Source organism: Triticum aestivum, chromosome 4A, assembly GCF_018294505.1.
Source record: "Triticum aestivum cultivar Chinese Spring chromosome 4A, IWGSC CS RefSeq v2.1, whole genome shotgun sequence".
Taxonomy (NCBI): domain Eukaryota; kingdom Viridiplantae; phylum Streptophyta; class Magnoliopsida; order Poales; family Poaceae; genus Triticum; species Triticum aestivum.
Genome location: NC_057803.1, coordinates 620,532,056 through 620,552,119, shown reverse-complemented (window position 1 = coordinate 620,552,119; position 20,064 = coordinate 620,532,056). Strand labels below are relative to the sequence as shown.

The 20,064-nt window shown below is 48.1% G+C and overlaps 1 protein-coding gene and 1 long non-coding RNA gene across 2 annotated transcripts; one reads left to right on the top strand and one right to left on the bottom strand.

The window, feature by feature from the left end:
* Nucleotides 1-415: 415 nt before the first annotated feature.
* On the top strand, nucleotides 416-1,859 carry LOC123082681 (uncharacterized). Its single transcript, XM_044504963.1, has one exon. It carries the CDS (start codon nucleotides 554-556, stop codon nucleotides 1,274-1,276), a length of 723 nt encoding a protein of 240 aa, XP_044360898.1. The 5' UTR covers nucleotides 416-553; the 3' UTR covers nucleotides 1,277-1,859.
* A 5,813-nt stretch (nucleotides 1,860-7,672) lies between these two features.
* On the bottom strand, nucleotides 7,673-9,344 carry LOC123082680 (uncharacterized). Its single transcript, XR_006439092.1, has 4 exons — nucleotides 9,284-9,344; nucleotides 9,118-9,215; nucleotides 8,944-9,042; nucleotides 7,673-7,713 (listed from the first exon to the last, which is right to left on the bottom strand). It is a non-coding gene; the product is annotated as an uncharacterized lncRNA (long non-coding RNA).
* Between the last annotated feature and the right edge of the window lie 10,720 nt (nucleotides 9,345-20,064).

The window sequence follows — 20,064 nt, the reverse complement described above, 5'->3', positions numbered from 1 at the left end:
GCCTTTCTCTGTTCAAAAAAAAAACCCCATTTGTGCCCTCAAGATAGGGAAAGAGACGACTTCAAAAACAGGATGCAGAGACTATCTGCTCCCAAGTTCAAATGCTCTTGGATGACATTAAAATCAAGAAAAATAGCAAAAGAAATAAAAATGGAAAAAAATTGTGGCAAATGGTTTGTGTGCTTGCAAAAAATTTATCCCAAACTAAAATGATCTCATTTCGCAAAATAAATAAAAAGCTCAGGGAACCAGACTCTGCCCTACTCTGGTGACGTAGTGACTGGACTGATGCCCGCATCAACTTTGCCAGCTGCGAAGCAAGCAGAGGCTCCTGTCGTGAGCCGCGTCCGCACCCCCCGTTTCCACCAAAAACCACGAGCCCTCGCCCACCGATCACACCCCACATCTCCCGCCGCGCTTTACTACCACTTCATCCCTTCCCAGCGGCGCCAACCCACCCGAACCCGATCCACCCGAGAGATCACGCAGCAACCAGCCAACCCCGAGACCCACGGAAACAAATCATACGTACCTACGTGCGCGCTTGGCGGCAATGTGCAGAGGCACGGTGGACGGCCTCCGCCCGCTCGGAGCCCGGCGGCGGCTCGAGGTGCGGGCGTTCTACCTCCGCCTCTCCTCGTCATCTACATCGGCGCCGCCCGCGGAGCTCACGCTCGTGTACCGCCCGGCCATCGGCGGCGCGGCGCTGGAGCTGGCCGGCCGCGCGCTCCCGCCGGCGTGCCCCGCCGAGGTCACCCTCCTGCGCGTGCGCGGCAACGATGGCAAGGACGACGCGCCGGCGTACGCGAACGCGGACCGCGTCTCGGCCACCGAGGGCGCGCGGTTCGAGGTGTACGCCGCCGGGAAGGAGGAGCTCGCCGCGGAGGGCGCCTTCGCGTGGCGCAACGGCGGGTGGCGCGTCGAGTGCCGCCGCCCGGTCGCCTCGCGCTCGCCCGTGGCGGAGGTGCTGGTCCTCGCGGTGGGCGGCGTGCTCGTGAGAGCCAGGGCCAGGGCGTCGCCGGCGAGGAGGATTGGGTGCGCCACGCGGCTCGAGGGGATACCGGAGGAAGAGGACGCGCCGTGCGAGTGCGGAGCGTGCGGAGACGAGTGGGAGATGGTCGGCGCCATCGTCGACGAGTTCAAGGAGCACGAGGAGGAGGCGGAGGAGGAAACGATGCGGTGGGCGCTGGAGATGGGCGCCTGGGCGGTGTGCGTCGGGGTCGGTCTGCTCGCCACCGCCCGCCGGTTCAGACGGAGGCGGCCCGCGCTCCGGTGATCCCGCCAAGAGTCAAGGGTACATGTTCGCCAGGATATTACAGTAGCTTCTTGTTTCTTTCTCAAGATTGTAGTATGTACGTATATACGTACTATATAGACGGAGTAAATTGCAGAAGACCACCACTTTAGAGATTAGATTTCCAAAAGGCACTATAATACATTTCTTTTGCAAAAAACAACACGTCTATGGTAATGTTTTTGCAAAAAATACTGATCGGCGGATCAGGCTCAGTTAAGTGAGTTCATGACAGGTGGGTCCATTTTTACCTACGTGACATGACTTTTTGTGCCAGGTGAATTTTAATCTAAAATTACAAACTAGACCTTAAAAATTTACACGACACTCCTAAATTAAAAATGAAAAACGCAATTAGCCCCCGGTTGTCGTTCTGCAGCAGATTGGCGGTGCACTGTCCGATTTGTCCGTCGCCGGTGGGTGCAGAACGCCCTTGCTCTGGTCGTCGTCCTCCCGATGTAGCCCCACGCGCTGACCACACCGAGTTGTGCCCAGGTCGCCGACTACTGCCGAGACAGGCTCCACGCCGCGCTCGCCGAGGAGCTGCGCGCCGCAAGTACCCACCAAACAAACCTTGAAATCGACCCAAGCCGCTGACCGAGCCGCGCCGCCAGTCTCCGGCGAGGCGGCGATCCCGAGCCCCAATAATCCCTTCTCCGGCCACAGGAGCTCCAGGTACGCTTCCTCTTGACGTTCTCTCTTTTGCTTCATCCATTGATGGTTTGTAGGTTCTGAAATCCTAGGGTCTTCATCCATTGACCTTTTGTTTTTGTTTTTGAATAAGATCGGAAGCCTTGACCTAGCTACGCACATCACAGATGGCGGCCCGGTTCGCTGAAACAGCCACATAGGAGGGAGGATCTTTATCTGTTCCCACCATTCTGACTTGACTACCATCTGTATGAAACTCTGCCCACAGCTTCAGCAACAAGAAAAGAAACAGGGGGAGTTCTTTGCAACTACCACTACATGCTGAATTGAAAAAAACTCTCCTTGATGGGCACAGTTCAACTATAACATCCGGAAGAGCACACGACATATGGAACATTTGTTTGTTAGTGAATCTACACCGATACTCAAACCTTCTGCGTCCGTTCAGATCACGCAGTCCGGACGTCTTTTGCCTCTGGATCACGCAGTCCGGAAGTGTTTTGCCTTCAAACCCGGTCCTGCATCTTTCGATGCGGTAGCCTGGACGCATTTTTTCTCGCAAACCGAAGACAAAATATGGGGTTTGCGGGCGTCCGAACCACTACCATGCCCGTGTTTGACTAATTTGGCCCACCGAACACCCATCTCCTACGCCCACACGCTTTTCTCGTCTGTGTCCGCATTCATGCGCAGAGCGAACACGACCGCTCACTAGAGCCCCCATTGAAGCGGCTCTCGGCGGCCCGCTGCAAACGCATTCTCTCAGCATTGAAACGGATTCCGTCTGCCCGCCTACCTCTATTAAACCAGTGCGAGTGCCAAGGAATCTACTCCGACGCCCGGAGCATCACACGTTTATTCCTGCGCTGACCGGCATTAAACACCTCTTCGACTGGGTCCTTGCATCCGCCCCATATATAAACCTGCCAATGTGTCGGGCAAGAACCACACCTCACCTCCGCTCTCTCCATCTCCTCCTTGTACAACATCCGCCATGGCCTCCAGCGAACAGAAGAAGAAGTTCTTCGGCATTGCAGGTGTCTGGGTTGCTCGGCGAGCCAACCTAATACAGGTTGGCTTGCCGGCAAACCATTTGGATCCAGTGCCACCACCATCGTCGTTGTCACCCCCTCCTCACCCGTCCAGGCTGGACAACGTTGTCTCGTGGCAAATCCGCTGCGAGCAGTGGCGGCAACTAGTCATGCATGTGGGGAAAGAAGCCATGTCAGCGGAGGCCGGTACATCCATGGCCACCACAGACATCGAGGAAAAGAAGATCATGGGAGACCGTCGCCATTAGGGGTCCCATGAAGGTCACCGCCACCGCGTCGCCGGGTTACACAGTCAGTGTCTTACCCGGCGAGTGGAGGCATAGACCACGGCGACCATCTTTCGCCCGCCCAAATACCAACCCTGGTTCGTGCTTCTAGCAAGCAAAGCATCGAATAGCTGATTTGTCAACTGACACTTTGTAAAGTCTCAGTCGACTGAGATTTAGCAGCTCTGTTATTAATTTCTATTTTTTTTAGACCGGCGCATGTTCGCGTGATCTCGATGAGGCTGCGGTTGCGTCGCTCCGGCAGAGATTGGGTGACACGGTGCTGTTTGAGGAGCGTGTGGTGGACAAAAACGTGATCGAGGAAGGCAAGAGCCGGGACTTCGTGCCGGTGGGGCATGGTGTGGCGTCGTCGGTGGTAGTGGTGTAGCAGCATGATGTGAACGCCGACGAGGTGCCGCTGTCCATTGTCCAGATCGACGGGCATGCCCACAAGGGCGAGAACGGCAAAGACGACATGGCGAAGCCAGAGTAACCCATCAGAGCTGCTCTGTTCCGGATCAAATGTCATTTGTTGCTACTTACTAATAGGATGATACTAGGATGATGACGATGAGTTGTGTGCTTCTTAGTGAGTATGTTGTTTGCCTAACATATAACTAAATGGTCAACATGCAATTTTTTCACCGAATTAAGCAATTGTATTGTGATGTTCCTGATCATGTATTTTCTTCTTTCGACGAGGCTCGCTAACAGCCAGCCTACGGCCTGTCCGGTATACGTGACGACCAGAAGAGCACGCAGCTGGTATGTGACTGCAATGACGGTCTTAATGCACTTTCAGGAACATTGATATATGACATAGTTCTTGACACTACTACTAAGTGAAAAAAAACATCATTGCCAACATAACAATGCTTAACAAAGTCAATTCATAAGGCCGATTAATATCTTGGCAAAGATATGGGACACTTTCCATATATATATATATATATATATATATATATATATATATATATATATATATATATATATATATATATATATATATATATATATATATATATATATCCCAGCGTCTACAAACTGATGATTCAATAATCTCCACGAACCGATGATTCAATAATATCGTATGCTTGTGCCAAGCTTTTTGACTTAAGCTCATATTTATCGGAGAATACAAGGGCAATGTATCAATACATAACGTATCGACAAGCAGGGCGTGCCGCCGCGCGGGAATGGCAAGTATCCTAACTAAAGAACAATATATCCAAAAACAGGAAATTATGGAATTTACATACAATTATATATTACATGAAAACAACATATAGAACAAAATCATTGGGTCTCTTGGCACACAGACAAATTAACCACGACACAATTGAATTTCATAACTAGTTTCTTATCACTGGATGCAGATCAGATCTTGACCAATACCGTCCCCAAAGGATGATACTCTAGCTGTCTAATGCAGCTCTCCGTCCTCCTCTTCCTGAATCATAGGGTCGCATCTCCGTCTAGCTCTAGCACTGCTCCATGGCCTGCGTTGGGTCCGTTCACGGCGCTGGCAGCCCAACTGACGGTGAGGAGGACCAAACCTCGTCCGTGCTTGAAGTTGGGCCACCGTGAAAGCCAAAGGTGACGTTGACCGCGGTCTTGGACCATCAACCCTTCTGAGTGAGCTCCCCTCGATGCCTGGGATGGAGCCTTCGGCAACGAGAAGACTGCGCGCTCCCAAACACGTGATGCCGGTCCCGAAACTACTTAATGAGCTCCCCCTTTGACCTTCTTGCGAGACACCTTCGTCCACAATCCATCATCATCGTTGTCTAAGGACACGCGCGCCACCTCCTCCGTAACCTCATGAACATCATATCTCTGCTCCTCTGCCAAGCATTGGAAACGGGAACCCGAAGGCGGCGACAAAATCATCCTGGACGTTGACACCGAAGAAATCATCTTGGCGAAAATCCGAACCCCGACGGAGATAGCACGGTCATCTATAACGATCTCTTTTCCAGCGAGGATCTTCTCCCCATCTATCAAATGGCGGCATGTGACAATGGCTCCTGTGGCATCGCACAGGTAAGCCCACCCTGATTGCTTTTCGAGGAGGAGCATGCCGGCATGGCGTCCAGCCCTTCCGTTGAAGAAGGCCGTAGAGTAGGAGGCCATCCCACTACAGGACTCGCCACCTATGCCGACGGCCCAGGGCCGTCAGCATAGGCCATTTCCCGTCGGCATACATCTATGCCTACGGCTGCCGTCGGCATAGCCCCGTCAGCGTAGATCACGTCAGCGTAGTCTTGTCAGACCGTTGGCATAGTTTAGCCGTCGGCATAGGGGCCTATGCCGACGGCTTTCGTCTAGCCGTCGGCATAGTTTAGCCGTCGGCAGTGATTTTCACATGACGGCAACGGGCGGCGCCGTCAAAAGCGCTAACGAATCACGGGCCGCCGCGTGGCAGAGGTATGCCTACGGCAAAGCCGTCGGCATAGGTGAAAATCTATGCCGACGGCTTTGCCGTCGGCATATCTTTGCCACATGGCGGCCTGCGGTGACTCCTGGCAGGAGGGTATGCCTACGGCAAAGCCGTCGGCATAGATTTTCACCTATGCCGACGGCTTTGCTGTAGGCATATCCCTGCCACGTGGCAGGCCCTGGGTAGCCCTGTGCATATCTATGCCGACGGTTTAACCGTAGGCATACTTACGAACCAAAACCAAAAAAAATACTAGCCAAAAGGCTAGCAATTTCCAATCCAATTATAAGACATGATTCAACAATCATGGATTTGCAAACACAGGCCATAAAATATTTTTGATGTACACAACATTTTCATTCTAAGAATCCACTAAAAAATACTAGCCAAAAGGCTAGCAATTTCCAATACAATTATAAGACATGATTCAACAACCATGGTTTTGCAAACACAGACCATAAAATATTTTTGATGTACACAACATTTTCATTCTAAGAATCCACTACAGCATCAAAGGAGAAGGCGGAGGGGCGGTGCCGATGGTGCGGGAGACGGGGCAGCGATGACAGAGGTGGCATGCAGTCAGTATAATGAACCAAAGATCCTACACATAAGGATGAATATGTAATATATACAATGCATCTACCAAAGGGAAATCACCAAAATGTTACAAGAAATACTTCTACCGGGAGGCAAACAAAGATTTTTCATTGTAAATGATCTGATGTTCGCACTGCATAGCTGATACAATACGATTTCTTCATATTATTCAATTACTGGGAAGGATCAATTACACATACGGATGAACTACTAGTACAGGAGTAGCTTGCTGCCAACACTACTAGCTAGCTGCCAACACTACTAGCTAGCTAGATTAAACACCAACAGCTAACAGAACCTAGCTGCAGTAACCAACAACCACAAATGAGGTAGTACAAGAGCAGAATTTAACAAGTGTGCTACTCTGAATCATCATCACTGTAAATAGGAATGATCTTTCTCATGGCAGAAGCACGACAAGCACAAACAAAATCACCCGTGCGCATGAAACAGAGCAAGGTACTGCTATAGCAGCACAAGAGAGGGAGCTAGAGGTAGGAGATTGACTCACTGGAGAGGAGGTTGTAGTCGATGCCGAACACGACGGCGGCCGCAGTCGCGCGGTAGAGGAGGTTGTAGCCGAGTTGGACCATGTGCGGGGTGTCGTCGTGGCGGTGGATGCCCTGGTTGTCGTCATCATCCACAGAGGATGCCTGCTGCTCCGAATCAAACGAACAAGTCAGAGCTAGTGTTGTTGAGCTAGTACAGAAATTAAACAAGCTAGTATAGGAGACACAGGCGTGCTCGTGCTAGTATCTACAGAAATCAATCGAGCTAGCTATGCATGTGCGTGAGCTAGCTTAGTACGTACAGTACATGGTTGTGCTCCAAAACAAACAGAGAATGCTAGCCTCAACAGAATCAATCACAAGGTTTTTTTTTTTTGTTACTAGCACTGCTAGTTGTATGTGTTGATCCATCCGGACCTAACTAATGTTGTTGTATCTCTAGACCAAGTGCAGCAACACAAGAAGAAGAATTAAAACTGTAGAGCACATATATACATATGACGAACTACAGAACTAGCACTACATTTTGCACAGGACAGAATTAATCATGAATGGTTCTGTCACAGTTGATGCATTTGTTGCCAAAAAGAAAATTTCATCCAAACTACATACGCTGACATGAGCCGGTGTAATTCACACGTAATGGTGGCTTAATATGTTTTCTACCACATGTCATGTTTACTTACTAGCATCTAAGAATGGATCAGGCATGAATTAGGGCATGGATATCGAGAGAGCAGCAAGATGGTAGTAATGGAACAAAAAGTTTTGGCCTAAAAAAATTTGTTTGTCAAGGAACAAGATAGACAAAAAAATTGGGTTTGAGAAGGTGAGTATCTCAGGGGCTGGGCTTACACATTGGTTGAGAAGGAGGTTGATCTGCTGCCACCCACACATGCATCTATCAATCAAAAAAAGAACGTTTAGGTTCTTAAAGACCTTCCTGGATCCGGCAGCAGCACGAACAGAGCAAACAGAGAGGCGTGAGGAAACCGAATCAAATCAAATCAAACATCAAAGGCAGAGACAACAACCATTTATTTTGTAGCATCTTGAGATAACTTGAGAAATCCAACCAGACCAATTCATAAGCTAAATTCTACTACATTTTTGGGGTAGCAAGCAAAATATACTTAAAAGCAGAGTCAATTCAAACCGGAGATGGACTCTAGTTCATCAATGGATGAGTGGCATTAACTGTTTGAACATCACACCGTCACAGCAACAAAAGCAGTACCAAGACAAGTGCATCAGGTGTTCCATTTAGCACAAACACAAACTTCAGTGCTATAAAAAAATACGTACAGGGCTAGTTCACTAGTCATGCAAATTTGCAATATACGCAAACAAGTTTCAATCGATCGATATTATGCAAGATACGCCTAGCCTGGTTGCAGCAACCAACAAGGGCAATCCAAACTGAGAGCTAGCTAGCTAGGAGCAGTGGCGGAGCGTGACCAAATCTCAAGAGGGGGCCGACTTTATATAAGAACACACAATATGCATTAAAAACTCCGCTAAGTTGTACGTAGAACATATGCAAGGAGCCAAGGACAATTAGGCGACTATATCATCATAAATAACACAATACAGCAGGTTCACACATACCTGAGCATTGTGGATAGGTAAATTTTGGTGTTCCAAAAGAACAGACCACACCAAATGACCAAAAGACAACTAAACATAACCAACTAGCACTACTGCCAACTAGAGATATGCTCTTCTATTCTTCCTACTTTTGAAATCAGCAATCATATCTTCACAAGCAATTTTTGATGCAAATCTCCACTTGCATCTTCCGTCATATCTAATAAGTCGACTAGGTAGACATCAAAGTTACCAGAACATCTCAACTCGTCACAATTACATATAAATTAACACAAGCAGACAAGCAGTGACTAACAGCAGTGGTGACAAGAACATCTAAAATCTGCACCTAGCAATCTGCATCTAAAATCTGCACCAAGCCTAGGAAGACCCAGCAGTGGAGTGTGACAGCAGTAGCACCCATTCAAAATTCAGTCAAGCATGTGTATAAGTAAAAAATGCAGAGCTGAGCAGAGCAGCAGCAAATTGAGAGCAAGCCTAGGAAATCGAGGAGGACAAGGGAGTCATGGAGGGGAAGGAAAACCTCTCGCTTGAGGTTGGGTGTCGTTCCGAGAGAGAGGATGCACGCCGGGGAAGCAGGACTCCTCCTCTCCCTCGTCCCTGCATCGAGTTGCTGCTACTGCTGCGTGTGGGTGAGGAAGGTAGGCACATCAGGGAAGGGTAGGGGAACAGATCAATAGGAGAGGGAGGGGCTGACCTTGATGGCGTCGGAGAAGGGCTGGAGCGGCGTCGTCCATGGCCTTCCCTTTGCTGTTCCAGCGCAAGCGAAACGACGGCGACATTGGCGTGCTCGATCTGGGAGGGAGAGGATATAGGTGAGTAAGAGAGGGTGGGTTGCGAGGGATCTCGACGGAGAGATGTACCTGAGCCGCCGGAGCCACGCCGGCGACGCGGTGGCTGAAACCCTAGCTTAGGGGACGGTCGTGGGTGACCGGTAGAGGACGCAAGCGACGAATCTGCTCGGAAGGGAAGACGGAGCGGACGGAGGCGATCATGCGAGTGTGCTTGGCGTCGTCGGCAGCAGCCGGAATCGCCGGAAGCTGCCGGAATCACCGGCGTGGGTGGCGGCGGCAGAGAAGGGTCGCGGGGAGAGAGAGAGAGGTCGAGGTGGGGAGTGGTGCGGCTCTGTTGGGTCTTGGGTGGGCTCTCTCTCGCTTCTTTTCCTTTTTTTTAATTTTGGTGGGTGGGAGGGAAGCGGGCTGAGTGGCGCGGGAAGGCCCAAAATTTCATTTGATTTTGTATCGTGCGTGCGTGCGTTTTCTTTTTCTTCTTTTCTTTTTGGAGGTGCAGAGGAGCGTGGGGCCAGCCATCCACGTCACCGATCCGCGTGACCGGGTGGTCACCCAATAGGAAGTCTTCATTTTTGTGTGCTTCTTTACGTATTTGTTTTGCTAGATTTATTAGAGTTTTTTATGAAATCTTTTCAAACTTTTTCCACACCCTCTACGAATCACAAACCAATATTCTGCCAAATTTCATGTTTTTTCCAAAAAAAATGATTTTTTTAGAATTAAAAAATTGATAAACTCATTTTACCTACAGTCTCTCCGGCGGCGGTTTGTCTGCATCAGGCTCGGGTGAGGCGTCTTCCTTCATGGCTGATACAGGTACGGGTCTCGGCTGGTTGGGGCACCCGTTGTTCCGATCTGGTGGCTCTGCCCGCTGCTCATGGGGGCGGGCCGGAGGTGCTGGCCTGCAGGGGATCTTGGCGGAGGGCGGCAGGGGTGCCCCCGTCTGCGCCGACGTCGTCCCGTGCGTCGCGCAGCTACAGGCCCCACCACCGGGGGAGAATGTGTAGGTACCGTCCAACCAAAGGAGGAGCAGACCCCACCACCGGGGGGGGGGGGCGAATGTACGTCGGCGACATGTCGGATCTAGCCGTTAAAATCCACGGCAAACCATACGATGCCGGAAATCCTCGGGACCTGGCACGGTTGTTGGGGAACGTAGCAGAAATTCAAAAATTTTCCTACGTAACACCAAGATCTATCTATGGAGAGACCAGCAACGAGTAGAAAGGGGAGTGCATCTACATACCCTTGTAGATCGCTAAGCGGAAGCGTTCAAGTGAACGGGGTTGATGGAGTCGTACTCGTCGTGATTCAGATCACCGATGATCCTAGTGCCGAACGGACGACACCTCCGCGTTCAACACACGTACAGCTCGACGATGTCTCCCACGCCTTGATCCAGCAAGGAGAGAGGGAGAGGTTGAGGAAGACTCCATCCAGCAGCAGCACAACGGCGTGGTGGTGATGGAGGAGCGTGGCAATCCTGCAGGGCTTCGCCAAGCACCTACGGGAGAGGAGGAGGTGTCACGGGAGGGAGGGAGGCGCCAAGGGCTCAGGTATGGATGCCCTCCCTTCCCTCCACTATATATAGGGGCAGGGGAGAGGGGGAGGCGCAGCCTTGCCCCTTCCTCCAAGGAAGGGGTGCGGCTAAGGGGGGGAGGAGTCCATCCTCCCCAAGGCACCTCGGAGGTGCCTTCCCCCTTTAGGACTCTCCCCTTTTTCCTTATCTTGGCGCATGGGCCTCTAGGGGCTGGTGCCCTTGGCCCATGTAGGCCAAGGCGCACCCCCTACAGCCCATGTGGCCCCCGGGGCAGGTGGCCCCACCCGGTGGGCCCCCGGGACCCTTCCGGTGGTCCCGGTACAATACCGATGACCCCGAAACTTGTCCCGATGGCCGAAACAGGACTTCCTATATATAAATCTTTACCTCCGGACCATTCCGGAACTCCTCGTGACGTCCGGGATCTCATCCGGGACTCCGAACAACATTCGGTAACCACATACAAGCTTCCTTTATAACCCTAGCGTCATCGAACCTTAAGTGTGTAGACCCTACGGGTTCGGGAGACATGTAGTCATGACCGAGATGTTCTCCGGTCAATAACCAACAGCGGGATCTGGATACCCATGTTGGCTCCCACATGTTCCACGATGATCTCATCGGATGAACCACGATGTCAAGGACTCAATCAATCCCGTATACAATTCCCTTTGTCTAGCGGTATGGTACTTGCCCGAGATTCGATCGTCGGTATACCGATACCTTGTTCAATCTCGTTACCGGCAAGTCTCTTTACTCGTTCCGTAACACATCATCCCGTGATCAACCCCTTGGTCACATTGTGCACATTATGATGATGTCCTACCGAGTGGGCCCAGAGATACCTCTCCGTTTACACGGAGTGACAAAATCCCAATCTCGATTCGTGCCAACCCAACAGACACTTTCAGAGATACCCGTAGTGTACCTTTATAGCCACCCAGTTACGTTGTGACGTTTGGCACACCCAAAGCACTCCTACGGTATCCGGGAGTTGCACAATCTCATGGTCTAAGGAAATGATACTTGACATTAGAAAAGCTTTAGCATACGAACTACATGATCTTGTGCTAGGCTTAGGATTGGGTCTTGTCCATCACATCATTCTCCTAATGATGTGATCCCGTTATCAACGACATCCAATGTCCATGGTCAGGAAACCGTAACCATCTATTGATTAACGAGCTAGTCAACTAGAGGCTTACTAGGGACATGGTGTTGTCTATGTATCCACACATGTATCTGAGTTTCCTATCAATACAATTCTAGCATGGATAATAAACGATTATCATGAACAAGGAAATATAATAATAATCAATTTATTATTGCCTCTAGGGCATATTTCCAACAGTCTCCCACTTGCACTAGAGTCAATAATCTAGTTCACATCGATATGTGATTAACACTCAAGGTCACATCCCCATGTGACTAACACCCAAAGAGTTTACTAGAGTCAATAATCTAGTTCACATTTACCATGTGATTAACACTCGATGAGTTCTGGGTTTGATCATGTTATGCTTGTGAGAGAGGTTATAGTCAACGGGTCTGAACCTTTCAGATCCGTGTGTGCTTTACAAATCTCTATGTCATCTCCTAGATGCAGCTACCACGTTCTATTTGGAGCTATTCCAAATAACTGTTCTACTTGGAGCTATTCTAAATTGTTGCTCCATTATACGTATCCGGTATCTCTACTCAGAGCTATCCGGATAGGTGTTAAGCTTGCATCGACGTAACCCTTTACGACGAACTCTTTTACCACCTCCATAATTGAGAAAATTCCTTAGTCCACTAGTTACTAAGGATAACTTTGACCGCTGTCCTGTGATCCATTCTTGGATCACTCTTGTACCCCTTGACTGACTCATGGTAAAGCACACTTCAGGTGCGGTACACAGCATAGCATACTGTAGAGCCTATGTCTTAAGCATAGGGGACGACCTTCGTTCCTTTCTCTCTATTCTGCCATGGTCGAGCTTTAAGTCTTAACTTCATACCTTACAACTCAGGCAAGAACTCCTTCTTTGACTGATCCATCTTGAACACCTTCAAGATCACGTCAAGGCATGTGCTCATTTGAAAGTACTATTAAGCGTTTTGATCTATCCTTATAGATCTTGATGCTCAATGTTCAAGTAGCTTAATCCAGGTTTTCCATTGAAAACACTTTCCAAATAACCCTATATGCTTTCCAGAAATTCTACGTCATTTCTGATCATTAATATGTCAACAACATATACTCATCAGAAATTCTATAGTGCTCCCACTCACTTCTTTGGAAATACAAGTTTCTCATAAACTTTGTATACACCCAAAATCTTTGATCATCATCAAAGCATACATTCCAACTCCGAGATGCTCACTCCAGTCCTCAGAAGGATTGCTGGAGCTTTGCATACTTATTAGCATATTTCAGGATAGACAAAACCTTCCGGTTGTATCACATACAACCTTTCCTCAAGAATCGTCGAGGAAACAATGTTTTGACATCCTATCTGCAAGATTTCATAAATAATGCAGTAATTGCTAATATAATTCCAACAGACTCTTAGCATCGCTACGAGTGAGAAAGTCTCATCGTAGTCAACTCCTTGAACTTGTCGAAAAACATCTTAACGACAAGTCGAGCTTTCTCAATGGTGACACTTACCATCATTGTCTGTCTTCCTTTCAAAATCCATATGTACCTAACAGCCTTACGACCATCAAGTAGTTCTTCCAAAGTCTACACTTTGTTTTCATACATGGATCCTCTCTCGGGTTTTATGGCCTTGAGCCATTTATCGGAATCCGGGCCCACCATCGCTTCTCCATAGCTCGTAGGTTCATTGTTGTCTAGCAACATGACTTCCAAGACAGGATTACTGTACCACTCTGAAGTAGTACGTATCCTTGTCATCCTACGAGGTTTGGTAGTGACTTGATCCGAAGTTTCATGATCACTATCATAAGCTTCCACTTCAATTGGTGTAGGTGCCACAGGAACAACTTCCTGTGCCCTGCTACACACTTGTTGAAGTGACGGTTCAATAACCTCATCAAGTCTCCACCATCCTCCCACTCAATTCTTTCGAGAGAAACCTTTCCTCGAGAAAGGACCCGATTCTAGAAACAATTCATATTGCTTTCGGATCTGAATTAGGAGGTATACCCAACTGTTTTGGGTGTCCTATGAAGATGTATTTTATCCGCTTTGGGTTCGAGCTTAATCCTGAAACTTTTTCACATAAGCGTCGCAGCCCCAAACCTTTAAGAAACGACAACTTAGGTTTCTCTAAACCATAATTCATACGGTGTCATCTCATCGGAATTACGTGGTGCCCTATTTAAAGTGAATGTGGTTGTCTCTAATGCCTAACCCATAAACTATAGTGGTACTTCGATAAGAGACATCATGGTATGCACCATATCCAATAGGGTGCAACTATGATGTTCGGACACACCATCACACTATGGTGTTCCAGGCTGTATTAGTTGTGAAACAATTTCCACAATGTCTTAATTCTGTGCCAAACTCGTAATTCAGATATTCATCTCTATGATCATATCATAGATCTTTTATCCTCTTGTCACGACGATCTTTCAACTTCACACTGAAATTACTTGAACCTTTCAATAATTCAGACTCGTGATTCATCAAGTAAATATACTCAACATCTACTCGAATCATCTGTGAAGTAAGAACATAACGATATTCACTGCATGCCTCAGCACTCATTGGACTGCACACATCAAAATGTGTTACTTCCAACAAGTTGCTATCTTGTTCCATCTTACTGAAAACGAGGCTTTTCAGTCATCTTGCCCATGTGGTATGATTTGCATGTCCCAAGTGATTCAAAATCAAGTGAGTCAAAACGGTCCATTTGCATGGAGTTTCTTCATGCATATACACCAATAGACATGGTTCGCATGTCTCAAACTTTTCAAAAACGAGTGAGCCCAAAGATCCATCAATATGGAGCTTCTTCATGCGTTTTATACCGATATGACTTACGTGGCAGTGCCACAAGTAGGTGGTACTATCATTACTATCTTTTGGCATGAACATGTGTATCACTACGATCGAGATTTAATAAACCATTCATTTTAGGTGTAAGACCATTGAAGGTATTATTCAAATAAACAGAGTAACCATTATTCTCCTTAAATGAATAACCGTATTGCGATAGACGTAATCCAATCATGTCTATGCTCAACGCAAACACCAAATAACAATTATTTAGGTTTAACACCAATCTCTTTGGTAGAGGGAGCGTGCGATGCTTGATCATATCAAGCTTGGAAAAACTTCCAACACATATCGTCAGCTCACCTTTAGCTAGTCTCCGTTTATTCCGTAGCCTTTTGTTTCGAGTTACTAACACTTAGCAACCGAACCGGTATCTAATACCCTGGTGCTACTAGGAGTACTAGCAAAGTACACATTAACACAATGTATATCCAATATACTTCTATCGACCTTGCCAGCCTTCTTATCTACCAAGTATCTAGGGTAATTCTGCTCTAGTGGTTGTTCCCCTTATTACAGAAGCACTTAGTCTCGGGTTTGGGTTTTACCTTGGGTTTCTTCACTAGAGCAGCAGCTGATTTGCCGTTTCATGAAGTATCCCTTCTTGCCCTTGCCCTTCTTGAAACTAGTGGTTTCACCAACCATCAACAATTGATGCTCCTTCTTGATTTCTACTTTCGCGGTGTCAAACATCGCGAATACCTCAAGGATCATCATATCTATCCCTGATATGTTATAGTTCATCACGAAGCTCTAACAGCTTGGTGGCAATGACTTTGGAGAACCATCACTGTCTTATCTGGAAGATCAACTCCCACTCGATTCAAATGATTGTTGTACTCAGACAATCTGAGCACAAGCTCAACAATTGAGCTTTTCTCCTTAGTTTGCAGGTTAAGAAAGTCATCGGAGGTCTTATACCTCTTGACATGGGCACGAGCCTGAAATCCCAATTTCAGCCCTCAAAACATCTCATATGTTTCGCGATGTTTCAAAAACGTCTTTGGTGCCTCAACTCTAAACCGTTTAACTGAACTATCACGTAGTTATCAAAACGTGTATGTCAGATGTTCGCAACAACCACAGACAACGTTCGAGGTTCAGCACACTGAGCGGTGCATTAAGGACATAAGCCTTCTATGAAGCAATGAGGACAATCCTCAGTTTACGGACCTAGTCCGCATAATTGCTACTATCAACTTTCAACTAATTTTTCTCTAGGAACATATCTAAACAGTAGAACTATAGCGTGAGCTACGACATAATTTGCAAAAACCTTTTGACTATGTTCAGGATAATTAAGTTCATCTTATGAACTCCCACTCAGATAGACATCCCTCTAGTCATCTAAGTGATTACATGATCCGAGTCAAACTAGGCCGTGTCCGATCATCACGTGAGACGGACTAGTCATCATCGGTGAACATCTTCATGTTGATCGTATCTTCTATACGACTCATGTTCGACCTTTCGGTCTCCGTGTTCCGAGGCCATGTCTGTACATGCTAGGCTCGTCAAGTTAACCCTAAGTGTTTCGCGTGTGTTCCGAGGCCATGTCTGTACATGCTAGGCTCGTCAACACCCGTTGTATTTGAACGTCTGAATAAAACACCCGATCATCACGTGATGTTTTGAAACAGCGAACTGTCGCAACGGTGCACAGTTAGGGGAGAACACTTCTTGAAATTGTTGTAAGGGATCATCTTATTTACTACCGTCGTTCTAAGCAAATAAGATGTATAAACATGATAAACATCACATGCAATCAAATAGTGACATGATATGGCCATCATCACTTTGCTCCTTTTGATCTCCATCTTCGGGGCTCCATGATCATCATCGTCACCGGCATGACACCATGATCTCCATCATCATGATCTCCATCATCGTGTCTTCATGAAGTTGCCTCGCCAACTATTACTTCTACTACTATGGCTAACGGTTAGCAATAAAGTAAAGTAATTACATGACGTTTAAGTTGACACGCAGGTCACAAATAAATAAAGACAACTCCTATGGCTCCTGCCGGTTGTCATACTCATCGACATGCAAGTCGTGATTCCTATTACAAGAACATGATCAATCTCATACATCACATATATCATTCATCACATCCTTTTGGCCATATCACATCACATAGCATACCCTGCAAAAACAAGTTAGACGTCCTCTAATTGTTGTTTGCATGTTTTACGTGGCTGCTATGGGTTTCTAGCAAGAACGTTTCTTACCTACGCATGAACCACAACGTGATATGCCAATTGCTATTTACCCTTCATAAGGACCCTTTTCATCGAATCCGATCCGACTAAAGTGGGAGAGACAGACACCCGCCAGCCACCTTATGCAACTAGTGCATGTTTGTCGGTGGAACCGGTCTCACGTAAGCGTACGTGTAAGGTTGGTCCGGGCCGCTTCATCCCACGATGCCGCCGAATCAAGATAAGACTAGTAACGGCAAGCATATTGAACAATATCGACGCCCACAACTACTTTGTGTTCTACTCGTGCAAAGAATCTACGCAATAGACCTAGCTCATGATGCCACTGTTGGGGAACGTAGCAGAAATTCAAAATTTTCCTACGTAACACCAAGATCTATCTATGGAGAGACCAGCAACGAGTAGAAAGGAGAGTGCATCTACATACCCTTGTAGATCGCTAAGCGGAAGCGTTCAAGTGAACGGGGTTGATGGAGTCGTACTCGTCGTGATTCAGATCACCGATGATCCTAGTGCCGAACGGACGGCACCTCCGCGTTCAACACACGTACAGCTCGACGATGTCTCCCACGCCTTGATCCAGCAAGGAGAGAGGGAGAGGTTGAGGAAGACTCCATCCAGCAGCAGCACAACGGCGTGGTGGTGATGGAGGAGCGTGGCAATCCTGCAGGGCTTCGCCAAGCACCTACGGGAGAGGAGGAGGTGTCACGGGAGGGAGGGAGGCGCCAAGGGCTCAGGTATGGATGCCCTCCCTCCCCTCCACTATATATAGGGGCAGGGGAGAGGGGGGAGGCGCAGCCTTGCCCCTTCCTCCAAGGAAGGGGTGCGGCTAAGAGGGGGGAGGAGTCCATCCTCCCCAAGGCACCTCGGAGGTGCCTTCCCCCTTTAGGACTCTCCCCTTTTTCCTATATCTTGGCGCATGGGCCTCTAGGGGCTGGTGCCCTTGGCCCATGTAGGCCAAGGCGCACCCCCTACAGCCCATGTGGCCCCCCGGGGCAGGTGGCCCCACCCGGTGGGCCCCCGGGACCCTTCCGGTGGTCCCGGTACAATACCGATGACCCCGAAACTTGTCCCGATGGCCGAAACAGGACTTCCTATATATAAATCTTTACCTCCGGACCATTCCGGAACTCCTCGTGACGTCCGGGATCTCATCCGGGACTCCGAACAACATTCGGTAACCACATACAAGCTTCCTTTATAACCCTAGCGTCATCGAACCTTAAGTGTGTAGACCCTACGGGTTCGGGAGACATGTAGTCATGACCGAGATGTTCTCCGGTCAATAACCAACAGCGGGATCTGGATACCCATGTTGGCTCCCACATGTTCCACGATGATCTCATCGGATGAACCACGATGTCAAGGACTCAATCAATCCCGTATACAATTCCCTTTGTCTAGCGGTATGGTACTTGCCCGAGATTCGATCGTCGGTATACCGATACCTTGTTCAATCTCGTTACCGGCAAGTCTCTTTACTCGTTCCGTAACACATCATCCCGTGATCAACCCCTTGGTCACATTGTGCACATTATGATGATGTCCTACCGAGTGGGCCCAGAGATACCTCTCCGTTTACACGGAGTGACAAAATCCCAATCTCGATTCGTGCCAACCCAACAGACACTTTCAGAGATACCCGTAGTGTACCTTTATAGCCACCCAGTTACGTTGTGACGTTTGGCACACCCAAAGCACTCCTACGGTATCCGGGAGTTGCACAATCTCATGGTCTAAGGAAATGATACTTGACATTAGAAAAGCTTTAGCATACGAACTACATGATCTTGTGCTAGGCTTAGGATTGGGTCTTGTCCATCACATCATTCTCCTAATGATGTGATCCCGTTATCAACGACATCCAATGTCCATGGTCAGGAAACCGTAACCATCTATTGATTAACGAGCTAGTCAACTAGAGGCTTACTAGGGACATGGTGTTGTCTATGTATCCACACATGTATCTGAGTTTCCTATCAATACAATTCTAGCATGGATAATAAACGATTATCATGAACAAGGAAATATAATAATAATCAATTTATTATTGCCTCTAGGGCATATTTCCAACAACGGTGTCGTCATATGGCCCTTGTAGGGTGTGGTGAAAGTTTTAGCGCATTTCGCAGAAACCTAACCTGAGGTCGCTTGTAAACTGCACCATCTCAGAGAGAACGTGATCGGTTGGAAGTGTGTTGCCCGTTGCTCTGTTGACCTCAAAACTTCTCGTGCTCTCAAAGGGGGCCATTGCATGACACGTGACAGTACATGGCATTTTTCGGGCCCACTTGCAATATTTGAGACATTTACTGCATCCGTAGGGTTTCAATGCGGAAAATTGCCGATCTGCACGGCGGCCACCTGAAATGATGTCCAGAAGTGGTTCATCAAATCATATATGATGTCTTTGCGGTGTGTGTAGGACTAGTGCAACCCAAGGAGGGGCATGCCCCACCACCGGGACGCAAATGTACATCGACGGCGTGCCGGATCCAACCGTTAAAATCAAACAAAAATCATACGATGCTGGAAATCCTCGGGACCTGGAACGGTGTCGTCATATGGCCCTTGTGGAGTGTGGTGAAAGTTTGAGCCTGTTTCGCAGAAGCCTATCCGGAGGTCGCTTGTAAACTGCTCCATCTCCGAGGTAGTATCTGGCTATCGAGAGAGAACGTGTTTAGTTTGTGAAGGAGGTGTGATGCCAGTTGCTTCGTTGACCTTGAAACTTCTCGTGCTCTCAAAGGGGGCCATTGCATGACACGTGCCAGGACATGGCATTTTTCTGGGTCACCTGCAATATTTGAGACATTTATTGCATCCGTAGGGTTTCAATGCGAGAAATTGCAGATCTGCTTGGCGACCACCTGAAATGATGTCCAGAAGTGGTTTGTTAAATCACATATGATGTCTTTGCGGTATGTGTAGGCCTAGTGCAACCAAAGGAGGGGGAGGCCCCACCACCGCAGGGTGAATGTAACTCGGGGCATGCCAGATCTAGCCGTTAAAATCCATGGGAAATCATACGATGCCAAAAATCCTCGGGACCTGGCATGGTGTAGTCATATGGCCCTTG

Coding starts and splice junctions, on each gene's coding strand:
- LOC123082681 (XM_044504963.1), top strand. CDS start 554: ATGTGCAGAGGCACGGTGGACGGCCTCCGCCCGCTCGGAGCCCGGCGG.